The sequence below is a fragment of the Gorilla gorilla genome, chromosome 3 (genome assembly GCF_029281585.2).
Source record: "Gorilla gorilla gorilla isolate KB3781 chromosome 3, NHGRI_mGorGor1-v2.1_pri, whole genome shotgun sequence".
Taxonomy (NCBI): domain Eukaryota; kingdom Metazoa; phylum Chordata; class Mammalia; order Primates; family Hominidae; genus Gorilla; species Gorilla gorilla.
The window spans coordinates 25867237-25890034 of record NC_073227.2 but is presented as its reverse complement, the minus strand read 5'-3'; the positions used below and the strand labels follow the sequence as shown (position 1 = coordinate 25890034).

Genomic DNA, 22798 nt, shown 5'->3' with positions numbered 1-22798 from the left:
ATCTGCTTGACACTGAAATCTGAACATGACTTCACCAGGAAATGGGATGCCATGGGGAAGCAGCCCAAGGCAAGCTCCTGAGGCGTTTGGGAAGGATCCAGGGACACTCCAAAGCTCTCCAGGCCTGAAAGTGTCCCCTACTCCTTGGAGGCCCCGAGTGGTTTGCTGGGCAAGAGTCACCCCGTGCCATATTTTGGAGGACCATAGGAATTCGAGGCATCATCTGTCCTGGCCGTTGGCAGGCAGATAACCACTAGGCTCTTAAACAACTGTGACATCCTGAGTGTCCCTCAGGCCAATTGGGAGCCAGCACCCTTGGTTGGTGTGAATTGAAGGGTCTGGTTCCACCTGACATGGAACAAGGCAGGCTGCCCTTCACTCCGTGGAGAGGTTCTGGGCATTGGCTGAGATTCAGTAGAGCCTGGGAAGACAGTGTAGGGCAGGGCCACCTGCCTAAGGCTTAGGACATAGGTTCCACCCAGCTCTGCCCAAGACCTGCTTAGGAGCCTCAGACAGGTCAGAAACCATCCCTGAGATCAGTTTCTTCATTACTCATAATGGCAAACCCATAGGACTTCACACAGTCCACAAACCACCCTATGAGACTCTTACAGAGAAACCAAGGCCCAGAGGGTGGTACCAGGGCCTGTGCTGTAAGCTGCAATGCTGCACTACTTCTTGTTAGTAAAACAGTGGCAATAATCCCTGCACTTCATACCCCCAGAGACTTGTGGTAATGAACAGGAGAAAGCATATGAAGTCACTTTTCAGAACTGTTAAAGATTCTGTCAATGTAAGTTGACTTTATAGTATCTATTACAGTCCCCTGTAATCATTTCAGCAAAACTCCATTACGTTCGGTGTTCTATTTTAAGATGTACATAATGCTACCTTTGAAAGATTGTCAAATGAACTTGAGAATGACTTTGAATATTCCCTTCTAGGAGATTTCCTGGGCGTGGGTGTTTCTTTAAAATAGAAATAATCCAGAAAATGTTAAATAACTGGAAGATGAAAGATGAGGACCTAAATGTGAACACAGATTTAAAATAACCAGCCATTTGCCTGGGAGGAAGTGGGAGGAAGCATTTGCAGTAGATGGTTTGGAGAGGAGAAGCAGATCTATTTATTTTTCCGTGCACACTATTCATATCCAGGCCACTTTAGCACTGAGAGTGCACTGGACTGAACCTGAGAAAAACGCCTGATGGGAAAAACCCAAGAGTAGGAATTGGGTTGAACAACTCAGGATACACCAGGAGTGGCTCAGGGATATTCTCAGAAGCCATGTTCTGAGTCTGTTTTATTTAGAGTTCAGAGAAGTGGACAATGTTTTTGTTTTGTTTTGTTTATTTCAGTAGGGTTTTGGGGAACAGGTGGTGTCTGGTTACATGAAATAAGTTCTTTTTTCTGTTATATCATTATTATCATTGAACACGTGTTCAAATCTAGGCTTTTAAGGTTTTCACAAGAGAGAACTATTATATATTTAGTGCAACCAGGTACAAGACAGTCTCAAAAACAAACAAAACTGAAAAAGATCTGTGAAAAAGCTTTCAAAATAACAAAACTTAAATATAATTTTTAATGACATCAAAAACTATAATTTATCATGTGTGACATATTTTGAAATATCTATACATTGTGGAATGGCTCAATATAGCTAATTAACATATGTGTTACCTTATATGCTTGAATAAGTTCTTTAGTGCTGATTTCTGAGATGTTGGTGCACCCATCACCTGTGCAGTGTACGCTGTACCCAGTGTGCAGTCTTTTACCCCTCACCCCCTTCTCACCCTTTGCCCCAAGTCCCCAAAGTCCACTGTATCATTCTTATGCTTTTGCATCCTCATAGCTTAGCCCCCACTTATAAGTGGGAACATACCATGTTTGGTTTTCCATTCCTGAGTTACTTCACTTAGAATAATGGTCTCCAATTCCATCCAAGTTGCTGCAAATGCCATTATTTTCTTCCTTTTTATGGCTGAGTAGTATTCCATGGTATGTATATACCACAATTTTTTTTTAACCACTCATTGACTGATGGGCATGTGGGCTGGTTCCATATTTTTGCAGTTGCAAATTTTGTTGCTATAAACATGCGTGTGCAAGTATCTTTTTTGTATAATGACTTATTCTCCTCAGGGTAGATACCCAGTAGTGGGATTGGGGGTAGTTCTATATAGAAAACAATATGGAGATTCCTTAAAGAACTTTACATACTGTTTTTCATAGTGGTTATACTAGTTTACATTTTCACCAGCACTGTAAAAATGTTCTCTTTTCATGACATCCATGCCAACATGTGTTCTTTTTTATTTTTTGACTATGGCCATTCTTGCAGAGTAAGGTGGTATCACAGGGTGGTTTTGATTTGCATTTCCGTGATCATTAGTGATGTTGAGCATTTTTTCATATGTTTGTTTACCATTTGTATATCTTCTTTTGAGAATTGTCTATTCATGTCCTTAGCCCACTTTTTGATGGGATTGTTTTATCTTGCCGATGTGAGTTATTTATAGATTCTGGATATTAGTCCTTTGTCAGATATATAGATTGCAAATATTTTATCCCACTCTGTAGGTTGTCTGTTTACTCTGCTGATTGTTTCTTTTGCTGTGCAGAGCTTTTTAGTTTAATAAAGTCCAATCTATTTATCTTTGTTTTTGTTGCATTTGCTTTTGTTTTCTTGGTCATGAATTATTTGCCTAAGCCAATGTCTAGAAGAGTTTTCCCAATGTTATCTTCTAGAATTTTTATGGTTTTGGGTCTTAGATTTAAGTCTTTGAACCATCTTGAGTTGATTTTTGTATAAGGTGAGAGATTAGGATCCAGTTTCATTCTTCTACATGTGGCTTGCCAATTATCCCAGCACCATTTGTTGAATAGGGTGTCCTTTCCCCACTTTATGTTCTTTGTTTTTTTGTTTTTTGTTTTTTGCTTTGTCAAAGATCAGTTGGCTGTATTTGGCTTTAATTCTGGATTTTCTATTGTGTTCCATTGGCCTATGTGTCTGTTTTTATACCAGTACCATGCTGTTTTAGTGACTATGGCCTTATAGTATAGTTTGAAGTCAGGTAATGTGATGCCTCCAGATTTGTTCTTTTTGCTTAGCCTTGCTTTGGCTGTGTGGGTTCCTTTTTTTACCATATGAATTTTAGGTTTGTTTTTACCTAGTTCTGGGAAGAATGATGGCAATATTTTGATGGGAATTGCATTGAATTTGCAGATTGCTTTTGGCAGTATGATCATTTTCACAATATTGATTCTACCCATTCCTGAGTATGGGATGTGTTTCCACTTGTTTCTGTCGCCTGTGATTTTTTTCAGCAGTGTTTTGTAGTTTTCCTTGTAGTGGTCTTTTACCTCCTTGGTTAGGTATATTCCTAAGGTTTTTTTTGTTTGGTTGTTTTGCAGCTATTGTAAAAGGGGTTGAGTTCTTGATTTGATTCCCAGCTTGGTCGATGTTGGTGTATAGCAGAGCTACTGATTTGTATACATTAATTTTGTATCCTGAAACTTTGCTGAATTCATGTATCAGTTCTAGGAGCTTTTTGGAGGAGTCTTTAGGGTTTTCTAGGTATACGATCATATCATCAGCAAACAGTGATAGTTTGACTTCCTCTTTACTGATGTGGATGCCCTTTATTTCTTTCTCTTGTCTGATTGCTCTGGCAAGGACTTCCAATACTATGTTGAATAGAAGTGGTGAGAGTGGGCAACCTTGTTTTGTTCCAGTTCTTAGGGGGAATGCTTTCCACTTTTCCCCATTCAGTAGAATGTGGGCTGCAAGTTTGCCATAGATGGCTTTTATTACATTAAGTTATGTTCCTTCTATACCGATTTTGCTGAGGGTTTTAACCACAAAGGGATGCTGGATTTTGTCAGATGCTTTTTCTGCATCTATTGAGATGATCATGTGATTTTTTTGTTTTAATTGTTTATGTGGTATATCACATTTATTGACTTGCGTATGTTAAACCATCCCCCGCATCCCTGGTATGAAACCCACTTTATCATGGTGGATTATTTTTTTGATATGCTGTTGGATTTCATTAGCTAGTATTTTGTTAAGGATTTTTGCATCTATGTTCATCAGGGATATTGGTTTGTAGTTTCCTTGTTTTGTTATGTCCTTTCCTGATTTTGGTATTAGGGTGATATTGGCTTCATAGAATGATTTATGGAGGGTTCCCTCTTTCTCTATCTTGTAGAATAGTGTCAATAGGATTAATATGATTCTTCTTTGAATGTCTGATAGAATTCAGCTGTGAATCCATCTGGTCCTTGACTTTTTTTGGCAATTTTTTTACCATTTCAGTCTCGCTGCTTGTTATTGGCCTGTTCAGAGTTTCTATTTCTTCCTGGTTTAATCTAGAAGAGTTGTATATTTCCAGGAATTTATCCATCTCCTCTAGGTTTTCTAGTTTATGCATGTAAAGGTGTTCATAATAGCAATTGAAACAAGTATTGCTGGGCTTGAAAGAGCTCATTCAGGCTGGGTTCAGTGGCTTACGCCTGTAATCCTAACACTTTGGGAGGTCAATGTGGGCAGATCACTTGAGGTCAGGAGTTTGAGACTAGCCTGGGCAACACGGCAAAACCCCATCTCTACAAAAATTACAAAAATTAGAAGGGCGTGGTGGTATGTACCTGTAGTCCCAGCTACTTGGGAGGCTGAGGTGGGAAGATAGCTTGAGCCCAGGAGGCAGAGGTTGCAGTTAGCTGAGATTGTGCCACTGTACTCCAGCCTGGGCAACAGAGCCACAGACCTTATCTAAAAAAAAAGCACTCATTCAGCCAACTATTTATTGATCTCCACGGTCAAGTTCAATTGTGAAATACAGTTGTGTGTCACTTAATGATGATGATACATTCTGAGAAATGGGTTGTTAGGCGATTTTGTCATTGTGAGAACATTATAGAGTGTACTTACACAAGCCTATATTGCGTAGCCCACTATACACCTTGGCTATATGCTATAGCTTTTTGCTGTTAGGCTACAAGCCTGTACAGCATATTACTGTATAAAATATATGGGCAGTTGTAACACAAGGGTAAATATGTATGTATCCTAAAGTAGCTAAACATGGAAAAGATAACGTTTAACACTACATCTTTACAATGGCTATGTCATCATTAGGCAACAGGAATTTTTCAACTCCATTATGAAGGCATACCTTGGAGATATTGCAAATTCAGTTCTAGACCACCACAATAAAGTAAATATTGAATAAAGCAAGTCACACAGATTTACTGGTTTCCCAATACATGTAAAAGTTATGTTTACACTATACTACAGTCTATTAAGTGTGTAATAGCATTATTTATAAAAATATGTGTACCTTAATTAAAAAATACACTTCATGTCTCTGTGTCACATTTTGGTAATTCTCACAATATTTCAAAATTTATTATTCTTATTATATCTGATAAGGTGATCTGTGATCAGTGATCTTTCATGTTGCTATTGTAATTGTTTTGGGGCACCACAAACCATGCCCGTAGAAGATGGTGAACTTAATAAATGTTGTATGTGTTCTGGTTGTGTTCCAGAACCAGCTGTTCCCCTCTTTCTCTCTCTATCCTTGGACCTCCCTATTCGCTGAAACACAACAATATTGCAGTTAGGCCAATTAACAATACTAGAATGGCCTCTAAGTGTTCATGTGAAAGGAAGGGTTGCATATCTCATGTTAAATCCAAAACTAGAAATGATTAAGCGTAGCAAGGAAGGCATGTCAAAAACTTTGAGACAGGCCTAAGCGAGGCATCTTGTGCTGAACAGTTAGCCAAGTTGTGAATGCAAAGGAAAAGTTATTGAAGGAAATGAATAGTGCTACTCCAGTGACACATGAGTAATAAGAAAGCAAAACAAACCTACTGCTGATATGGAGAAAGTTTTAGTTGTCTAGATAGAAGATCAAACCAGCCACAACGTTCCGTTAACCTAAAGCCTAATCCAGAGCCAGGCCCTAATTCTCTTCAATTCTATGAAGCCAGAGAGAGTTAAGGAAGCTGCAGAAGAAAAGTTGGAAGCTAGCAGAGGTTGTTTCATGAGGTTTAAGGAAACAAGCCATCTCTATAACATAACAAGCAGCAAGTGCTGATGGAGAAGCTGCAGCAAGTTATCCAGAAGATCTAGCTAAGATCATTGATGAAAACGGCTAACTTAAACAACAGATTTTCATTGTAGACAAAACAGCCTTATATTAGAAGATGCCATCTAGGACTTTCACAGCTAGAGAGTAAAAGTCAATGCCTGGCTCCAAAGCTTCAAAGGACAGGCTGACTCTCTCGTTAGGAGATAATAAAGCTAGTGACTTTAAGTTAAAGCCAATGACCATTTATCATTTCAGAATTTCTAGAGGCCTTAAGAATTGTGTGAAGTCTACTCTACTTGTGCTTTATAAGTAGAGCAATAAAGCCTGTATGATAGCACATCTGTTTTTTCAAGCCCACTGTTGAGACTTACTGCTCAGAAAAAAGAGATTCCTTTTAAAATATTATTGCTTACTGACCACCTGGTCACCCAAGAGCACTGATGAAGAGGTACAAGGAGAGTAATGTTGTTTTCATGCCTGCTGACACAATACTCATTCTGTAGCTCTTAGATCAAGGAATAATTTCTCCTTTGAAGTCTTATTATTTAGGAAGTAGATTTCTTAGCACAATAAGACAGGGTGAAAAGAAAAGAAATACGTTTCATTTCATAAGGTTATAGCTGCCATAGATAGTGGTTCTCCTGATGGATCTGGGCAAAGCCCATTGAAAACCTTCTGGAAAGCATTCACCATTCTAGAAACCATTAAGAATATTCATGATTCATGATTTATGGGAGGAGATAAAAAACAACAATAAGAGTTTGAAAGAAATTGATTCCAACCCTCATGGATGACTTGGAGGGGTTCAAGATTTCAGATGAGGAAGTAACTATGTAGAGACAGAGAACTAGAATGAAATGTAAAGCCTGATGATGTGACTGAATTGCTGCAATGTCATGATAGAACTTCAATGGAAGAGGAGTTGCTTCTTAGAAATGATCAAAGAAAGTGGTCTCTTCAGTTGAAATTTACTGCTGATGAGACTTCTGTGAGCATTGTTAAAATAACAAGAAAGGATTTAGAATATTACATGAACTTAGTTAATAGATCAGTGACAGTTTGAGAGGATTGCCTCCAATTTTTAAAGACATTCTATTGTGAGCAAAATGGTATCAAACAGTATTGTATGCTACAGAGAAATCTTTTGTGAAAGACAGAGTCAAGCTATGTGGCAAACTTCATTGTTATCTTATTTTAAGAAATTGCCACAGCTGCCCCAGCCTTCAGCAATGACCATTCTGATCAGTCAGCAGCCATCAACATTGAAGCAAGACCTTTCACAGCAAAAAGATTACAACACACTGAAGGCTCAGGTGATTGTTAACATTTTTTAGAAAAATAGTATTTTTAAATTTAGGTATGTATTTTTAGACATAAGGTTATTGCACACTTAATAAACTATAGTATAGTGTAAACATAACTTTTATGTGTATAAGGAAACAAAAAAAGTTGTGTGTCTTTGCTTTATCGCAATATTTGCTTTATTGTGGTAGTCTGGAACTGAACCTACAATATCTCTGAGGTATGCTTGTAATTATTAATACTTTTGTCTTTTAACTTTTATGCTAGAATTAAAAGTGATTTGCACACTACTATTACAGTAATATAGTTCTATATTTGCCTATATATTTACCTTTTCTAATGAGTTTCATACTTTTAGGCTACCCTGTTGCTGTTTAGCATCCTTTCATTTCAACTTGAAGAAATTCCTTTAGCATTTCTTGTAAGGCAGGTCTAGTGATGAAGAACTCCCTCCACTTTTGTTTGTCTGGGAAAATCTTTCATTTATTTTTGTTTGTTGTTGTTGTTTTAAATTTTTTTTTATTTCCATAGGTTATTGGTGAACAGGTGGTGTTTGGTTACATGAGTAAGTTCTTTAGCAGTGATTTATGAGATTTTGGTACACCGATCACCTGAGCAATATACACTGCACTCAGTTTGTAGTCTTTTATCCCTTACCCCCTTCCCACCCTTTCCTCCTGAATCTCCAAAGTCCATTGTGTCCTTCTTATGCCTTTGCATCATCATAACTTAGCTCCCACTTATGAATGAGAACATATGATGTTTGGTTTTCCAATTCCTGAGTTATTTCACTTAGAATAATATCTCCAATCTCATCCAGGTCACTGTGAATGCCATTAATCCATCCTTTCTATGGCTGAGTAATATTCCATTGTATATATATACCACAGTTTCTTTATCTGCTCGTTGATTGATGAGCATTTGGGTTTGTTCCACATTTTTGCGATTGCAAACTGTGCTGCTATAAACATGCCTGTGCAAGTACCTTTTTCATATAATGACTTCTTTTCCTCGGGGTAGATACCCAGTAGTGGGATTGCTGGATCAAACGGTAGTTCCTAGTTTTAGTTCCTTAAGGAATCTCCACACTGTTTTCCATAGTGGTTGTACTAGTTTACATTCCCACTAGCAGGGTAGAAGTGTTCCCTGTTCATTGCATCTACACCAATATCTATTTTTTTTAATGACCATTCTTGCAGGAATAAGGTGGTATCACGTTGTGGTTTTGATTAGCATTTCCCTGATCATTAGTGATTTTGAGCTTTTTTCCATAGGTTTGTTGGCCACTTGTATATCTTCTTTTGAGAATTGTCTATTCATGTCCTTAGCTCACTTTTGGGTGGGATTGTTTGTTTTTTTCTTGCTAATTTGTTCGAGTTCATTATAGATTCTGAATATTAGTCCTTTGTCAGATGTATAGATTGTGAAGATTTTCTCCCATTCTGTAGGTTGTCTGTTTACTCTGCTGACTGTTCCTTATTGGTACCAATCCTATTGACACTATTCTGCAAGATAGAGGAAGAAGGAGCCCTCCCTAAGTCATTCTATGAAGGCAGTATCACCCTAATGCCAAAACCAGGAAAGGACATAACAAAAAAAGAAAACTACAGACAAATATCCTTGTTGAACACAGATGCTAAAAATCCTTAACAAAATACTAGCTAACCAAATCCAACAACATATCAAAAAGATGATTCGCCATGATCAAGTGGGTTTCATACCAGGGATGCAGGGATGGTTTAACCTATGCAAGTAAATAAATGTGATACACCACATAAACAGAATTAAAACCAAAAATCACATGATCATCTCAACAGATGCAGAAAAAACATTTGACAAAATCCAGCATCCCTTTATGATTAAAACTCTCAGCAAAATTGGTATACAAAGGACATACCTCAATGCAATAAAAGCCATCTATGACAAACCCACATTCTACTGAATGGAAAAAATTCAGTAGAATGGGAAAAAGTTGAAAGTATTCCCTCTGAGAGCTAGAACAAGACAAGAAAGCCCACTATCATCACTCTTCATCAACGTAGTACTAGAAGTCCTAACCAGAGCAATCAGATAAGAGAAAGAAATAAAGGGCATCCAAATCAGTCAAGAGGAAGTCAAACTTTCTTTTATTTTTGAAGGAGGGTTTTCCCGGGTATAGTATTCTTAGTTGGCATTTTTTTTTTTTGGCACTTTGAATGTATCATCCCATTCCCTTCTGGCCTGCAAGTTTTCTGCTGGAAAATGTTCATTGTCTTATGAGGGGGTTCTCTTATATGTGACAAATAGCTTTTCTCTTGCTGCTTTCAAAATTTTGTGTCTTTGACCTTTGACAATTTGATTATCTGTCTCAGTATGGTTCTTTGGGTTCATCTTATCTGATGTATTTAGGGCTTCTTGGATCTGCATGCTTATTTCCTTTTCCAGATTTGGGAACTTCTTAGTCATTATCTTTAAATAAGCCTTCTTGTCCTTTCTCTCTTCTTTTTTCTTTTTGCATCTTTGACTGAATTATTTCCAGTGACCTGTCTTTGAGTTCACTAATCCTTTCTTCTGCTTGATATAGTTTTCTATTAAATTCCTCTAGTGAATTTTCATTTCAGTTATTGTGTTATTGTGTTTTCAGGTCCATGATTTCCTCTGGTACTTTAAAAATGTATCCTCTCTTTGTTGAAATTCTCACTTTGTTCATTCATTATTCTCTTTATCTTGGTAAGCAACTCTATCAGAGTTATTTTTATTCTCCGTCAGGTAAATCATATAACTATTTCATTAGGGTCAATTTATGGAGATTTATCTTGTTCTTTTGTTTGGAACATCTTTGCGTGAGTTTTATTTTCTTTGACTCTCTGTGTTGATGTCCATGCATTAGACAAAGCAATCACCTCTCCCAGTCTTCCCAGGCTGATCTTGTACAAGAGAATCCCCCATTAATGAGCCTGGCCAGGTAATGGGGGTCTCTACCAACTCATTTCCTCCCAGTAAGAAGCAGGAAGCTGTGGTTTTCATTTGCTCACTCTGCACTGAGCCAAGGAGGAGCTATGGTATCTACCAGCCCAAGTTTCCACCTCCATTCTCTTCCAAGTGGCTAGACTGTGATGGACCCTATAGAGCTCCAACAGCAGCAAGACAAAAGCTAGCCCTCTAGGGACATCCCCCTTAGAAAAGTTGGGGTGCTAGACATGCCGATTAACTCCTTTCCTCCTCTGGTTGAAGCTGGCATAGGGGGTCTCTTCATGATCATATGGTACTTCACCAGGGGCAGCATCTTTGGCAAGAGTGTGTTCTGAATCTCCCTACCAGCTTTGGTGAGTCTGGTTTTGCATTCTCCTGGGGTGCAGGAGCCTTTTGATTAGTTTCTGATTTTTTACCAAGGGAATATGTACATGAATTATTGCTGAATTGATATGCTTATTGGGGAAAAAAGGGATCAGGACTTCCTTCTGCCGTGTTGCTGACATTACTCCTCTCAGGTTGATTTTTGAGTTGCAGTTTTTCAGATACTTGGTATTTGCACAACATGGTTTGAACTCACATCCAATTAGGCCTTGATGCTGGTAGGTGACAATCAGGTCAACACAGCACAGCTGAGTGTCAGTGCGGTGACATGGAATTACGTGGATGGGAGTCAGAAAATACAGGGTTCTAGATTTTGTGCCACCCTCCAGTGGCCATGAGACCTGAGGCAAATGGCTGGACTTCTCCAGTTTAATTCCCCATCTGTAAATCAAAGATGGCAGTGCCTTTCCTGGCTACTTCATAGAGCCATATGCATCCATGAGATAATGTATAGAAATAGACAAATGCAGTGTAGCTGGGAGCCAGTGTTGTTATCTGGGTGCATCAGCCCTTTTAGTGTTTTCAGTCCTCTCCCCTTTCTGGACTCCTGCCCAGGACTCCTTTAAATATAGCCATGGTCAATAAAGTGGCCCAGAAATTACATTCTGCAGATTCCCTTTCACAGGCTCTGTGTTGTCTCAGAGTATATTTGGAATTCTTTTTAATCTCTAATAACTGTCATGAGATCCTTGTCCATTATTCATGTTGCTTTAAGTTTTTTCTCCCCTTTTCCCTGATCAGGCTTGCCAGAAGTTTGATGTATCTTTTCAAAAGCCAGCTTTTAGATGTGTTGGTAAGATGTGTTTTTTCTATTTCATTTGTTTTGTCTTTTATTTCTTTTTTCTTCCACTTGCTTTGGATTTATTCTTTTGTTCATTTTCTAAATTCTTGAATGTTTTCTAATGAATACATTTAAATACTAATGAATACATTTAAAGCTATAAATTTCCCTCTAAGTGTATGTCTTATCTGTGTCCCAGAGTTTTAAAGTTTATCTGATTCTTTTAAACCTACCTTCTTATTGCTTTCTAATGTTCTTGCAATGTCATCAGATAGCACAGTCTGTAAAATGTGAGCACTTTGAACTGGGTTGAGATTTGCTTTGTAGACCAATTCAGGGTCAATTTTAAATAGTTCCTATAGATAGGGAAAAAAGCATATATTCTTGATGTGGTAGTAAAACATGTATATTTGAATCCTGGCTCTGGGATATATTCACTATATGACCTCACATAAATGTTAGTAGGTATTGGTGTTTTTTTTAGCTATTAGGTTTAGCTTGCTGATCTTGTTTGAATCTTCCTCATCCTAGCTCATTTTGTCTGCTTAATCCATCAGTTTCTGGGAGATGTATATTAAAATCTCCCATTATATATTTTCCCATTTCTCACTACAGATATGCACATTTTGCCTTATGTTTTCAGGCTCTGTCTTTAGAGGGCTATAGCTTCATTATTATAGCATTTCAGTGAACAATTTTATCAGAAGAGCTCTCCATGTAGAACTTAGCCAGTTCACATTTGTCCTAGCTACTGGTCTCATTAGAATTGTTTTGCCAACATATTTTGTGCTTTCTATTGAACAAAATTTCTTTGTAACCTTGAATTTTCCTTTTGAGACCTGGACCTAATTAATCATACATCATTTATGTATTTATATTGTAATAGTACATATGCTCATCTGATTATCTATTTTTCTTCCATGTTCACCATGCAATTTCCCCAGGTTTATACAGAACCTGAATTTATGGCAGGTAACTCACAAAGCTATTTTGCTTCTGGACTATGATATTTGCTGCTGGGCTTTGTGGGAATTAAAGATCTCTGAGATTTTTTTTATGCCCAAAATACCTGAAACTAGGAGGCACAGGAGGACCTTTTAGCCTCTGGTTCACATGTAGGTTATAATCTGCTTAGTCACAACATGTTTGAAAATACTCAACAATGAACCAACTTCACTGGGCCCTGTGACCAGTTCATGTCAAACAGCTCAACTTTAGTTTCTAGTTACATAGAGTAAAGAGGGAAGACTCAGGCTATGAAAAATAGCTGTGCAGCAGGTTCTCAGTGCCTGGCTGTAGGGTTTATAACATTTTAAAAACTATATCTGGGATTACTTTTACATTCACTTATGTTTAGGAAGGGAGAAAGAAAATGCTCCTATAACAGTACAAGGCAGAAAAACTTTTGTTTTTTGTTTATTCATGTGTTCCTAGAACAATGCCTGGCACATTAGTAAGTGATCAATAAGTATTTGTAAGAAAATTGTGGTAGCAAGGCTGGGTACGGTGGCTCACGCCTGTAATCCCAGCACTTTGGGAGACCAAGGCAGGTGGATCACTTGAGGTCAGGAGTTCAAGACCAGCCTGGCCAACACAGTAAAACCCCATCTCTACTCAAAAAAATAAAAAAAATTAGCCGGGCATGTTGTCACATGCCTGTAGTCCCAGCTACTTGGGAGGCTGAGGCAGGAGACTCATTTGAACACAGGAGGTGGAAGTTGCAGTGAGCCTAGATCACACCACTGCACTCCAGCCTGGGTGACAGAGCAAGACTCCGTCTCAAAAACAAAACAAAAAACAACAATAGCAAAAAGAAAATTGTGGTAGCAAAAAAATTGCTATGGGAACTTCAAGATGAGAAGGTATAATTGCAACAAAAAAGATTGTGAAGCCTTCATGAGGAAGTAACAGTTGAATAGGGCCTTGAAGAATAAGTAGGATCTGGAGATTAAAGGGTGCATCAATTAGGATTTGATCACAGAAACAAGCTACTAAGAATGATATAGGATATGAGATTAAATTTAGGAACTGACCTAGCATAATTGAAGGAGACAGCTAAACACTTTACATTCAACTGTTGCTTCTTTATCTGGTGCTGGGCCTAAATTCAGCAGGGCGGGCCGCTGGAAGGAAAGAAGGACAGAAGTGAAGTGAGGAAGATCAAGAAGGAACTGTAGCCCACAAGGCTGGGCTTGAACCGTGTCAGTATCTAAAGCCAACAAGGCTCCACCTTTGCTAATGCAGGTGACCTGTAGGAGAATCAGGCATCCTTCATCACGGAGCTAGACATGCACCTGCCTGGGGATAGGGAGAACCCTGAGGAGGATCTGGCAGGTGTGGGAGGAGCTTCAGGCCTGGCTGCTGCCCCAGGAGCTGTACACACAAGCCCAGGATAGAGAGAACTAAAAGAGAAACCAGCAAGAGCTAAAGGAGCTGAGAGCCCAGCACCTGCCCTGGCCAATAAGGTGAGCGAGTAGATCAACAATGACATGTGAGAGCTGCAACAGCACCAGGTGCCCTGCATTCAAGCATCCAAGCATAACAAGGAAATGACTGCTGCTTCACTTCCATCTTCTATATTTTATGCAAAGTCACATGGTCCAGAGTATGTAGGGAAGAAAGTCCTGGGAAGTGTAGTTCTGGCTTAGCAGAGTTAACTCAGAACATATCCACCCCAGGGGGAAGATAAGGGCTTAGGGAGAAAAGCTGCGGGAGGCAGAGCGGATGTTTACTCTCTCTCAGGCCATCACTTTGGAGTGCCCCAGGACAGGTCCTCCTGGGCACAGTGGGCAGTGGATTCCCAAGTGCCATCTCCATGATGATTCTCTGGAAGTGGGCATCACATGGTATTCTGCTACATTTAGAGGCAATGCAAATGATTTAAACAGAACGTGAACTTATGAATCATAAAGGCACAAAGGGCTTCTAAAGCAGAACAGGAAAACACTCAAAGTTTGGGTGATGGCTGTCTCCACACGCCACCCTCCAGCCACATGCCCAGGGGATTTTCATGACAATGCAGCAATCCCAGGCCCTTCTCTCCATGGGATGTAAAGTGGGGGAAGGGTGGGTGCTGTGGCTTACACCTGTAATATGAGAACTTTAGGAGGCTGAGGCAGGAGGATCACTTGAGCCCAGGAGTTTGAGACCAGCCTAGGCAACATAGCAAGACCCTGTGCCTACAGGGAATGTAAAAAGTACCCAGGCATGGTGGGTATATACCTGTAGGCCCAGCTATTCAGGAGGCTGAGGTGGGAGGATCACTTGAGCCTCGGAAGTCGAGGCTCCAGTGAGCCATGATTTTGCAACTGTACTCTACCCTGGGTGACAGAGTGAAATCTTATAAAACAAAACAAAACAAAAAACAAAAAAACAACAAAAAAAGTGGGTGTAGGGCAAGTATGGGAGAGAGTGGTCCCCCTGCTACCTGGAGTGGCCCGTGACATATTTGTGTTTATTCATTTAGTAATGACTCGCATGTGCCACACACTGTTCTAGGCATCAAGGAAACAGGTGAGCAAAGCCCCTGCCCTCATGGAGCTTACCTTCCAGTGAGGTAAACAGATAATTAAAAAGTGGACAAGTCAACGTTAGGCCGTGATATGTACTGTGAGAAAAACATAGAGCAAGGTGAGGAAAAGAGAGTGAGAGGGGGTGAGATTTTAGAGAAGGTGTCCAGGGAACAAAAATCCCAGGGAGTCCAGGCATGGTGACTTGCGTCTGTAATCCCAGCACTTTGGGAGGCGGAGGTGGGCAGATCACCTGAGCTCAGGAGTTCAAGACCAGCCTGGGCAACATGGTGAAACCCCATCTCTACTAAAAATACCAAAAAAAAAAAAAAAAAAGAACCAGGCACAGTGGCATGCACCTGCAGTCTCAACTACTTGGGAAACTGAGACAGGAGAATTGCTTGAACTCGGGAGACAGAGGTTGCAGTGAGCTGAAATTGTGCCACTGCACATCAGCCTGGGTGACAGAGTGAGACTCCATCTCAAAAAAAAAGAATTCCAGGGAATAAACTTGAGTGTTGAGTGTTCCTTAGGTACCTAATACTGTTCTAAGGACTTTACATTGTATCAGCTCATTTAATCCTCATGAAAACCTAAGTAATTTTCCCAAGGTCACATCGTTAATAAGTAAAAGATCTGGCATTTAAACACAGGTCGTCTGGTAGCAGAGCCTAAGCTTTAAGCCAGGGATGAGCTCCTGGTTGCAGTGAGTGAAGTGAGGGAGCAAAGAATGCAAATATCAGAGGGAAGAGGGAACAGCCAGTGCAAAGCCCTGAGCCAGGTGCATGCTTGTTGTTTGGAGGAGTAAGACCAAGAGTTTGGTTCTGCACATGTGGTAGTTTGAGAAGCAGGAGAGGAGGAGGCTTCAGCAGAGAAGACTGAGAAGCAGCAACTGGGGGCGGGGGGAGGAGAAAGCCCAGGAAAGAAGGCTGCATAAAGGAAGGAATCATCAATATTTCCAGTTCTGCTGGGAGGCCCCGTTAGTGCAGACCCAAGAATCGACCATTGGATTTGGCAATGTGGAGGTCTTCATTGGTCTTGACATTGATGGCCTTTTATAGACAATACAGTATGCGGAAAGGCAACAAAAGCAGTTTTGTTCCAGATCAAGGGTGGATGGGAGCCCAAGGCCCTACCCTCCAGCCTCAGCTCTGCCCCTTCCTACCCCTGAGACACCTCCCAGGATCCCTGGAACACAGTTTCACTACAGATATAAGCCAGCCCCTTTGTTTCACAGTTGATGAAACTCAGGTCCAAAAAAGGGAAGAAGCTGGCTCAAGGCCATACAACTAGTTAATGAAAAGCACAGGTTACAATTATCACTATTTCGTGAGACAAATCTGTTCCTACCCTGTCTTATACTGTTTTCATGGACAGTGTGGTTATGACAAATAGAAAAATCAAAATAACAAGGTCTTTTTCACCTGTGTATCTCTGTGGGAAGGAGAGAATGATAACATGAGCAAATTCAACTCAGAAAATATTCAGAAGCCTCATTGTTAACTAATCGTTCCCATATTCTTCTCCCATACCCCATTTCTGGTCATTCAGCAAGTTCCATGTTTTCTGATTCTACATAATGGGACACAGCAGACTACAAACTCTTAAATGGATATAATAGTAACACCAGTCACTCACACTTACTGACCACTAGCCATGAGCCAGCATTGTTCTCAGGTCCTCACAACAGCCCCGTGCAGCAGGCTTAACAAGGAAACAAGGACCTCTCTCTCAGGGTTATGCATGGAACCATACCAGGAAGTGGTCAAGAGTTCAGTCCCCAGGGTCCTATTGTCCGGTTGCATATTTCATTTCCACTCCTCCCTGATGGTGGCACCCTAGCCAGGTTACTTCCCCTCTTTATGCTTTAGTTTTGTCAGCAGTGTGAAATGCTTCATAGACTGAAAAACAGGATACAGGGCTCAGGGCTGGCATTAATCATAGTAAGCCAGGCACTGTTCTAGTTATGTCATCATCACAAGCCTCGGCATCCCCTGCAAGCAGGGCACCGATAGTGGGTTGCTGGGGGCTCCCTCTTCTCTGCTCTCTGATTTGAATAAGCCACAGGTCGAATCATGAAGCTGTACTTAAGCTCATCTTGCCTTTTTATTTTTTTTGCCTTAGGATCCATGCTTGAAGCTGGATGAAACTTCGCCAAGAGGAGAGGAGTATCAAGATAAGTTAGCAGCTGAAGAAGGAACCAGCAGTGATGAAGAAGAAAGGTACAGGAGGACATGCAGACTTCTGAGTGCTCCATTGAATGAGGACTCAGATGTGGAAGGCTTCATCCATTCATTCATTCTATCCTCAAGTATTTATCACTGCTCCTTGCAGCATGCTTGGGGAGGCAACAAGCATATCTTGTATGTCTTCAGCACAGCTATGGGCTTCACATAAACTATCTTACTTAATTGTTACAACAACCCAGAGAAGCCATTTTTTAGCTTAAGAACCTGGAGCTCAAAGAAGTTAGCAAACCTTTCCAAGATTCAGATTTGCACTGGCCCAAAACCTTTGCCCCTATGTTTCCAAGTGTTCTTTAATTAGGGGATATAAGGAAGCTTTGTGATCCTGAGGAAATCCCCACCTATACCACCTATGTCAGTCAGCTATTGCTGCTCTAACAAACACCCCCAAATATCAAAGATTTAGCTCATAGATGAGCTACCCTTATGATTGGCTCTATCAGGCTCTGCGGGTATATTAGGTCGTTTCCACACCGCTATAAAGAATCCCCCAAGACTGGGTAATTTATAAAGGAAAGAGGTTTAATTGACTCACAATTCTGCTTGGCTGGGGAGGCCTCAGGAAACTTACAATCATGCCAGAAGGGGAAGCAGGCATATCTTACATGGCGGCAAGTGAGAGAAAAGTGTGTAGAAGGAAATGACAAACACTTATAAAACCATCAGATTTCACGAAAACTCACTCACTATCACGAGAACAGCATGGGGGAAATGGCCCCCATGATCCAATCACCTCCCACAAAGTCCCACCCTCAACACGTGGGGATTATGGGGATTACAACTCAAGATGAGATTTGGGTGGGGACAAAAAACCTAACCATATCAGCAGGACTTACATGAGCTTGACTCCTGGGTGAGGGTCAGGTGTTATTGCTCTGCCACAAACTACAGTTTGTGTGTGTGTGTGTGTGTTGTGAATGGGATTGTGTTCCTGATTTGGCTCTCAGCTTGAATGTTGCTGGTGTGTAGGAATGTTAGTGATTTTTGCACATCAATTTTGTATCTTGAGACTTTGCTGAAGTTGTTTATCAGCATAAGGAGCTTTTGGGCATAGAAAACTATGAGTTTTCTAGATATAGGATCATGTCATCTGCAAATAGGGATAGTTTGACTTCCTTTCTTCCTATTTGGATCCCCTTTATTTCTTTCTCTTGCCTGATTACTGTGGCCAGAACTTCCAATACTATGTTGAACAGGAGTGAGAGAGGGCATCTTTGTCATGTGCTGCAAACCTATTTTTTAAATGGACAAAATACTCAAACAAGCACTTCCCCAAAAAAGATATATGTGAGGCCGGGCATGGTGGCTCATGTCTGTAATCTTAGCACTTTAGAAGGCCAAGGCAGGTGGACTTCTTGAGCCCAAGAGTTCAAGACCAGCTTGGGCAACATGGCAAAACCCTGTCTCTACAAAAAAAATACAAAAATTAGCTGATCGTGGTGGCACATGCCTGTAGTCCCAGCTACTCAAGAGGCTGAGGTCGGAGGATTGCTTGAGCCTGGAAGGTTGAGGCAGCAGCAAGCCATGGTCACACCACTGTACTCCAGCCTGGACAACAGAGCAAGACCCTGTCCCAAAAAAAGAAAAACAAAAATATATGAGTGGCTCATATGCACATGGACATGTGGTTAACATCATTAGTCATCAGGAAATGCAACTTACCATCACAGTGAGACACCATTTCCCACCCACTGGAATGGCTAAAATTAAGAAGTCTGACAACACAAAATGTTAGCAACAATCCAGGGCAATTGAAACTCTCATACATTGCTGGGAGGGTCTAAAATGGTAAATCACTTTAGAAAACTATTTGATTGTTTCTTGAAACATTAAGCACACACCTACCAGCAGTTCCACTTTTAGGTATTTAAGTAAAAGAAATGAAAAACATTGCCGGGCACAGTGGCTCACGCCAGTAATCCCAGCACTTTGGGAGGCCGAGGCCGGTGGATCACCTGAGGACAGGAGTTCAAGACCAGCCTGGCCAACATGGTGAAACCTCATCGCTACTAAAAATACAAAAATTAGCTGGGCATGGTGGCACACACCTGTAGTCCCAGCCACCCAGGAGGCTGAGGCGGGACAATCACTTGAACCTGGGAGGTGGAGGTTGCAGCGAGCCGAGATCGTGCCACTGCCCTCCAGCCTGTGTGACAGAACGAGACTCCATTTCAAAAAAAAAGAAAAAAATATATATCCACAAAAATATATTATAAACAAAGCTGCTGTTTATTTCTAGCAGCTTTGTTTATAATAGCCCAGAAGTGTAAACAATCCAAATGTCTATCAGTAGAAAAGTGGATAAACAAACTACAATGTGTTCATGTAATGGAATACTACACAGCAACAAAAAGAATGAATTGCTGACATACACAACGACATGGATGAGGCCAAAAGTCATGATGGGGAGCAACATAACCTGGAAACAAGAGAATGCATCCCACATGATTCTGTTTGTATGATGCTTAAGCTCAGGCAAAAGTGATCTATGGTGATGGAAATCAAAGCTTTGGCTGGAAGGGAAGTTTTTGGGTAATGAAAATGTTCTTTATTTTGATTGAGATGTTGGTTTCATGGTTGTATATATTTATCAAAACTCACTGAATTGTACACTTAAGATCTGTGCACTTCACTATATGTAAATTTTACTGACTAAAACATTAAAAAGAATAATAATAACTGAGCACTATCCTGAGAGAAAGTTCAGCCCCCTCCCCTCTCCTGGGACTCACTGGGAGTGCTTACCTGGCGGTGCCACCTGTCACTCTTGCCCGAGGCTGCTCTTCCAGTTTCTCTGGCCTCCTAACCCTTGGGCTGGTTTCATACCCAGAGTTCAGACCCAGGTATCCCTGCTTCATTGCTCCTTAAAGGTGGCTATGTTTTGCACACCTTTGAAAGACTTGAGGATAAACTAAGATAATCAAAATGATGCAGAGAAAGAAAACTTCTCTCTTTTAATATGTATAGTTTTGTTTGTTTGTTTGTTTGAGGTGGAGTTTCACTCTCATTGCCCAGGCTGGAGTGCAATAGGTGTGATCTCAGCTCACTGCAACCTCCGCCTCCTGAGTCCAAGCGGTTCTCCTGCCTCAGCCTCCTGAGTAGCTGGGATTACAGGTGGCCGCCACCACACTAAGCTAATTTTTTGTATTTTTAGTAGAGACGGGGTTTCACCATGTTGGCCAGGCTGGTCTCGAACTCCTGACCTCAGGTCATCCACCCGCCTCTGCCTCCCAAAGTGCTGGGATTACAGGCATGAGCCACCGCACCCAGCCCGTAGTTAGTTCTTTATGTAATTCTTACTATGCGCCAGACGCTGTTTTAAGTATAGATATTGACTCTACTAATCCTTATGGAAAAGGTAGCATTATTAACCTTATGTTATAGAGGAGGAAGATCAGGCCAAGGTCTCAGTGAGATCTTTAAACTCTCTCCCGTATTGAGTGGGTTGTAGAGCTGGAATTTGGAGCTGGGTAGTCTGGCTTTTGCACCATTCTCTTGGCCACCTTCCTATGCTGCTTCTAGCATCAGACCCTTCCTTTCGGGGTCCCCATTGTCTGTCTCTTCCTTAACCCCCCAGCCTGGGCCTTCTCACCTCTGCCAAGCAGAGTGCCCCTTCTCATGGCCTTTTCTCACAGCCCGAGACCCTAAACCCCACCTCTGGAGCTCTGGCCTGATGTCCTTGTCAGGAGAAGGAGATGCTGCTCATCACCTCGCAATCTCTCTGGAGAACCCCACCATGTGGCATCCTTTCACGCTGTCAAACAAGATAAATACTTCACATCCCAATCTAAACCAATCACACTTGAAATTCTCAGCTGGTTCAAAAGTTCCGAATTAAGGAAGGGAGCTCTGGTCTCTTCTAAAGACATTTGTCAGCATCTTATCTAGAATGCAGAAACTTTTGCAGCTTTAAACTAGCATTTCCTTGTTCATGTTGCATATGTGGAGGCCTATTTATAATCCCCCTATTTGTACTTGGGGATGCCAGTAAAATGTGTGACCATGCTTTGACGAGTGCAAAACACTGTATTAAAGTGAAGTGTTGTTGTCATTTTTATAGATGCAGAAAAAGCTGCAAAATTAAGACCATAGAGATCTCTTTTTTGGAGCCCCCAAAGACCTCATATCAGTAACTCTAAGCTCTCAGTCATTCTGACAGTTGATCATCATTTATTAAGAACCCACTAAAACAGATATCAGGTGGTTCCTGCTAAACAGCTATCAGGCGGTTCCTGCTAAACAGATATCAGGTGGTTCCCGATTGTATCCTAAGTGCAATAATACACTTTATATGGCAGGTTGCTTTTTGAAAGCCATGCAAGATGTTTCTAATCCCCACTAACTGCTGTCGGAGCTTCCTCCTCCCAGGCACAGTGGCTGGCACGTTATTGGAGTGGCAGTGTCATTCCTAGCCCTAGGATCTTTTGTGATTGTGGCATCCTTATCTTCAAAGGACCAAAGTGCTTCTCAAGGAGGGAAGTGACCCACAACCTCCACTGGGCTCTTTGTTGAAGGAGAAAACATCCGAAATCCAGCGTCTAGAGGAGGACTGGCAAAGCCAGAAGGCCAAATTGCAAGCCCAGGTAGGACAACCCTGGTGGGGATGTGCCCCCTTCCTGAGATCCTGCCCCCTCCTTTTTACAAACTTGGAAATGCATGCAGGGGCTGATTCATATCCAAGCTGGGAAGGCATTAGAGGACCAGGGCAAAGTGGGATTCTTGGTTTTATTTATTCATTCATTCCAAACCTGTTGCAGCCGGGCACAGTGGCTCACGCCCGTAATCTCAGCACTTTGGGAGGCCGAGGGGGGCAGATCACTTGAGGTCAGGGGTTCGAGACCAGCCTGGCCAACATGGTGAAACCCCATCTCTACTAAAAATACAAAAATTAGCTGGGTATGTGGCAGGCGCCTGTAATCCCAGCTACTCGGGAGGCTGAGGCAGAAGAATTGCTTGAATCTGGGAGGCAGAGGTTATAGTGAGCCGAGATTGCACCACTGCACTCCAGCCTGGGTGACAGAGCAAGACTCTGTCTCAAAAAGAAAATAAAAAACCTATTGTGCTAATGAGCACTATGAGCCACTGATGATTCATCAATGCACAAACCAGACAAAATACCTTACATTTTATGGCCAGGTGTGGTGGTTCACACCTGTAATCCCAGCACTCTGGGAGGCTGAGGCAGGAGGAACGCTTGAGCCTAGGAGTTCAAGACCAACCAGGCCAACATAGCAAGACTCTGTCTCTACAAAAAATAAAACAAAATTACCGGGCATGGTGACATGTGCCTGTACTCCCAGCTACTTGGCAGGCTGAGGCGGGAGGGTCGCTTGAGCTCGGGAGTTCGAGGCTGCCATGAGTCGTGATCACACCACTGCACTCCAGCCTGGGCAACAAAGCAAGACCCTGTCTCAAAAAAAAAAAAGATATTTTATATATAATGATATGTATATTTTAGCAATGGAGGTGGGAACAGACAATAAATGGTTGACATAAGAAGTCAGTAAATCACGTAGT

The 22798-nt window shown here is 41.2% G+C and overlaps 1 protein-coding gene across 2 annotated transcripts in view; it reads left to right on the top strand.

Annotated features, from left to right (window-relative positions):
- FAM184B (family with sequence similarity 184 member B) overlaps positions 1-22798 on the top strand; it is a 151068-nt gene that overhangs the window by 100133 nt on the left and 28137 nt on the right. For both annotated transcript variants that reach the window (XM_055385464.2, XM_055385463.2), the window contains exons 8-9: positions 17160-17257; positions 21735-21864. In XM_055385464.2, coding sequence (XP_055241439.2) covers positions 17160-17257; positions 21735-21864 — 228 coding nt within the window. The remainder of the gene's footprint in view (positions 1-17159; positions 17258-21734; positions 21865-22798) is intronic.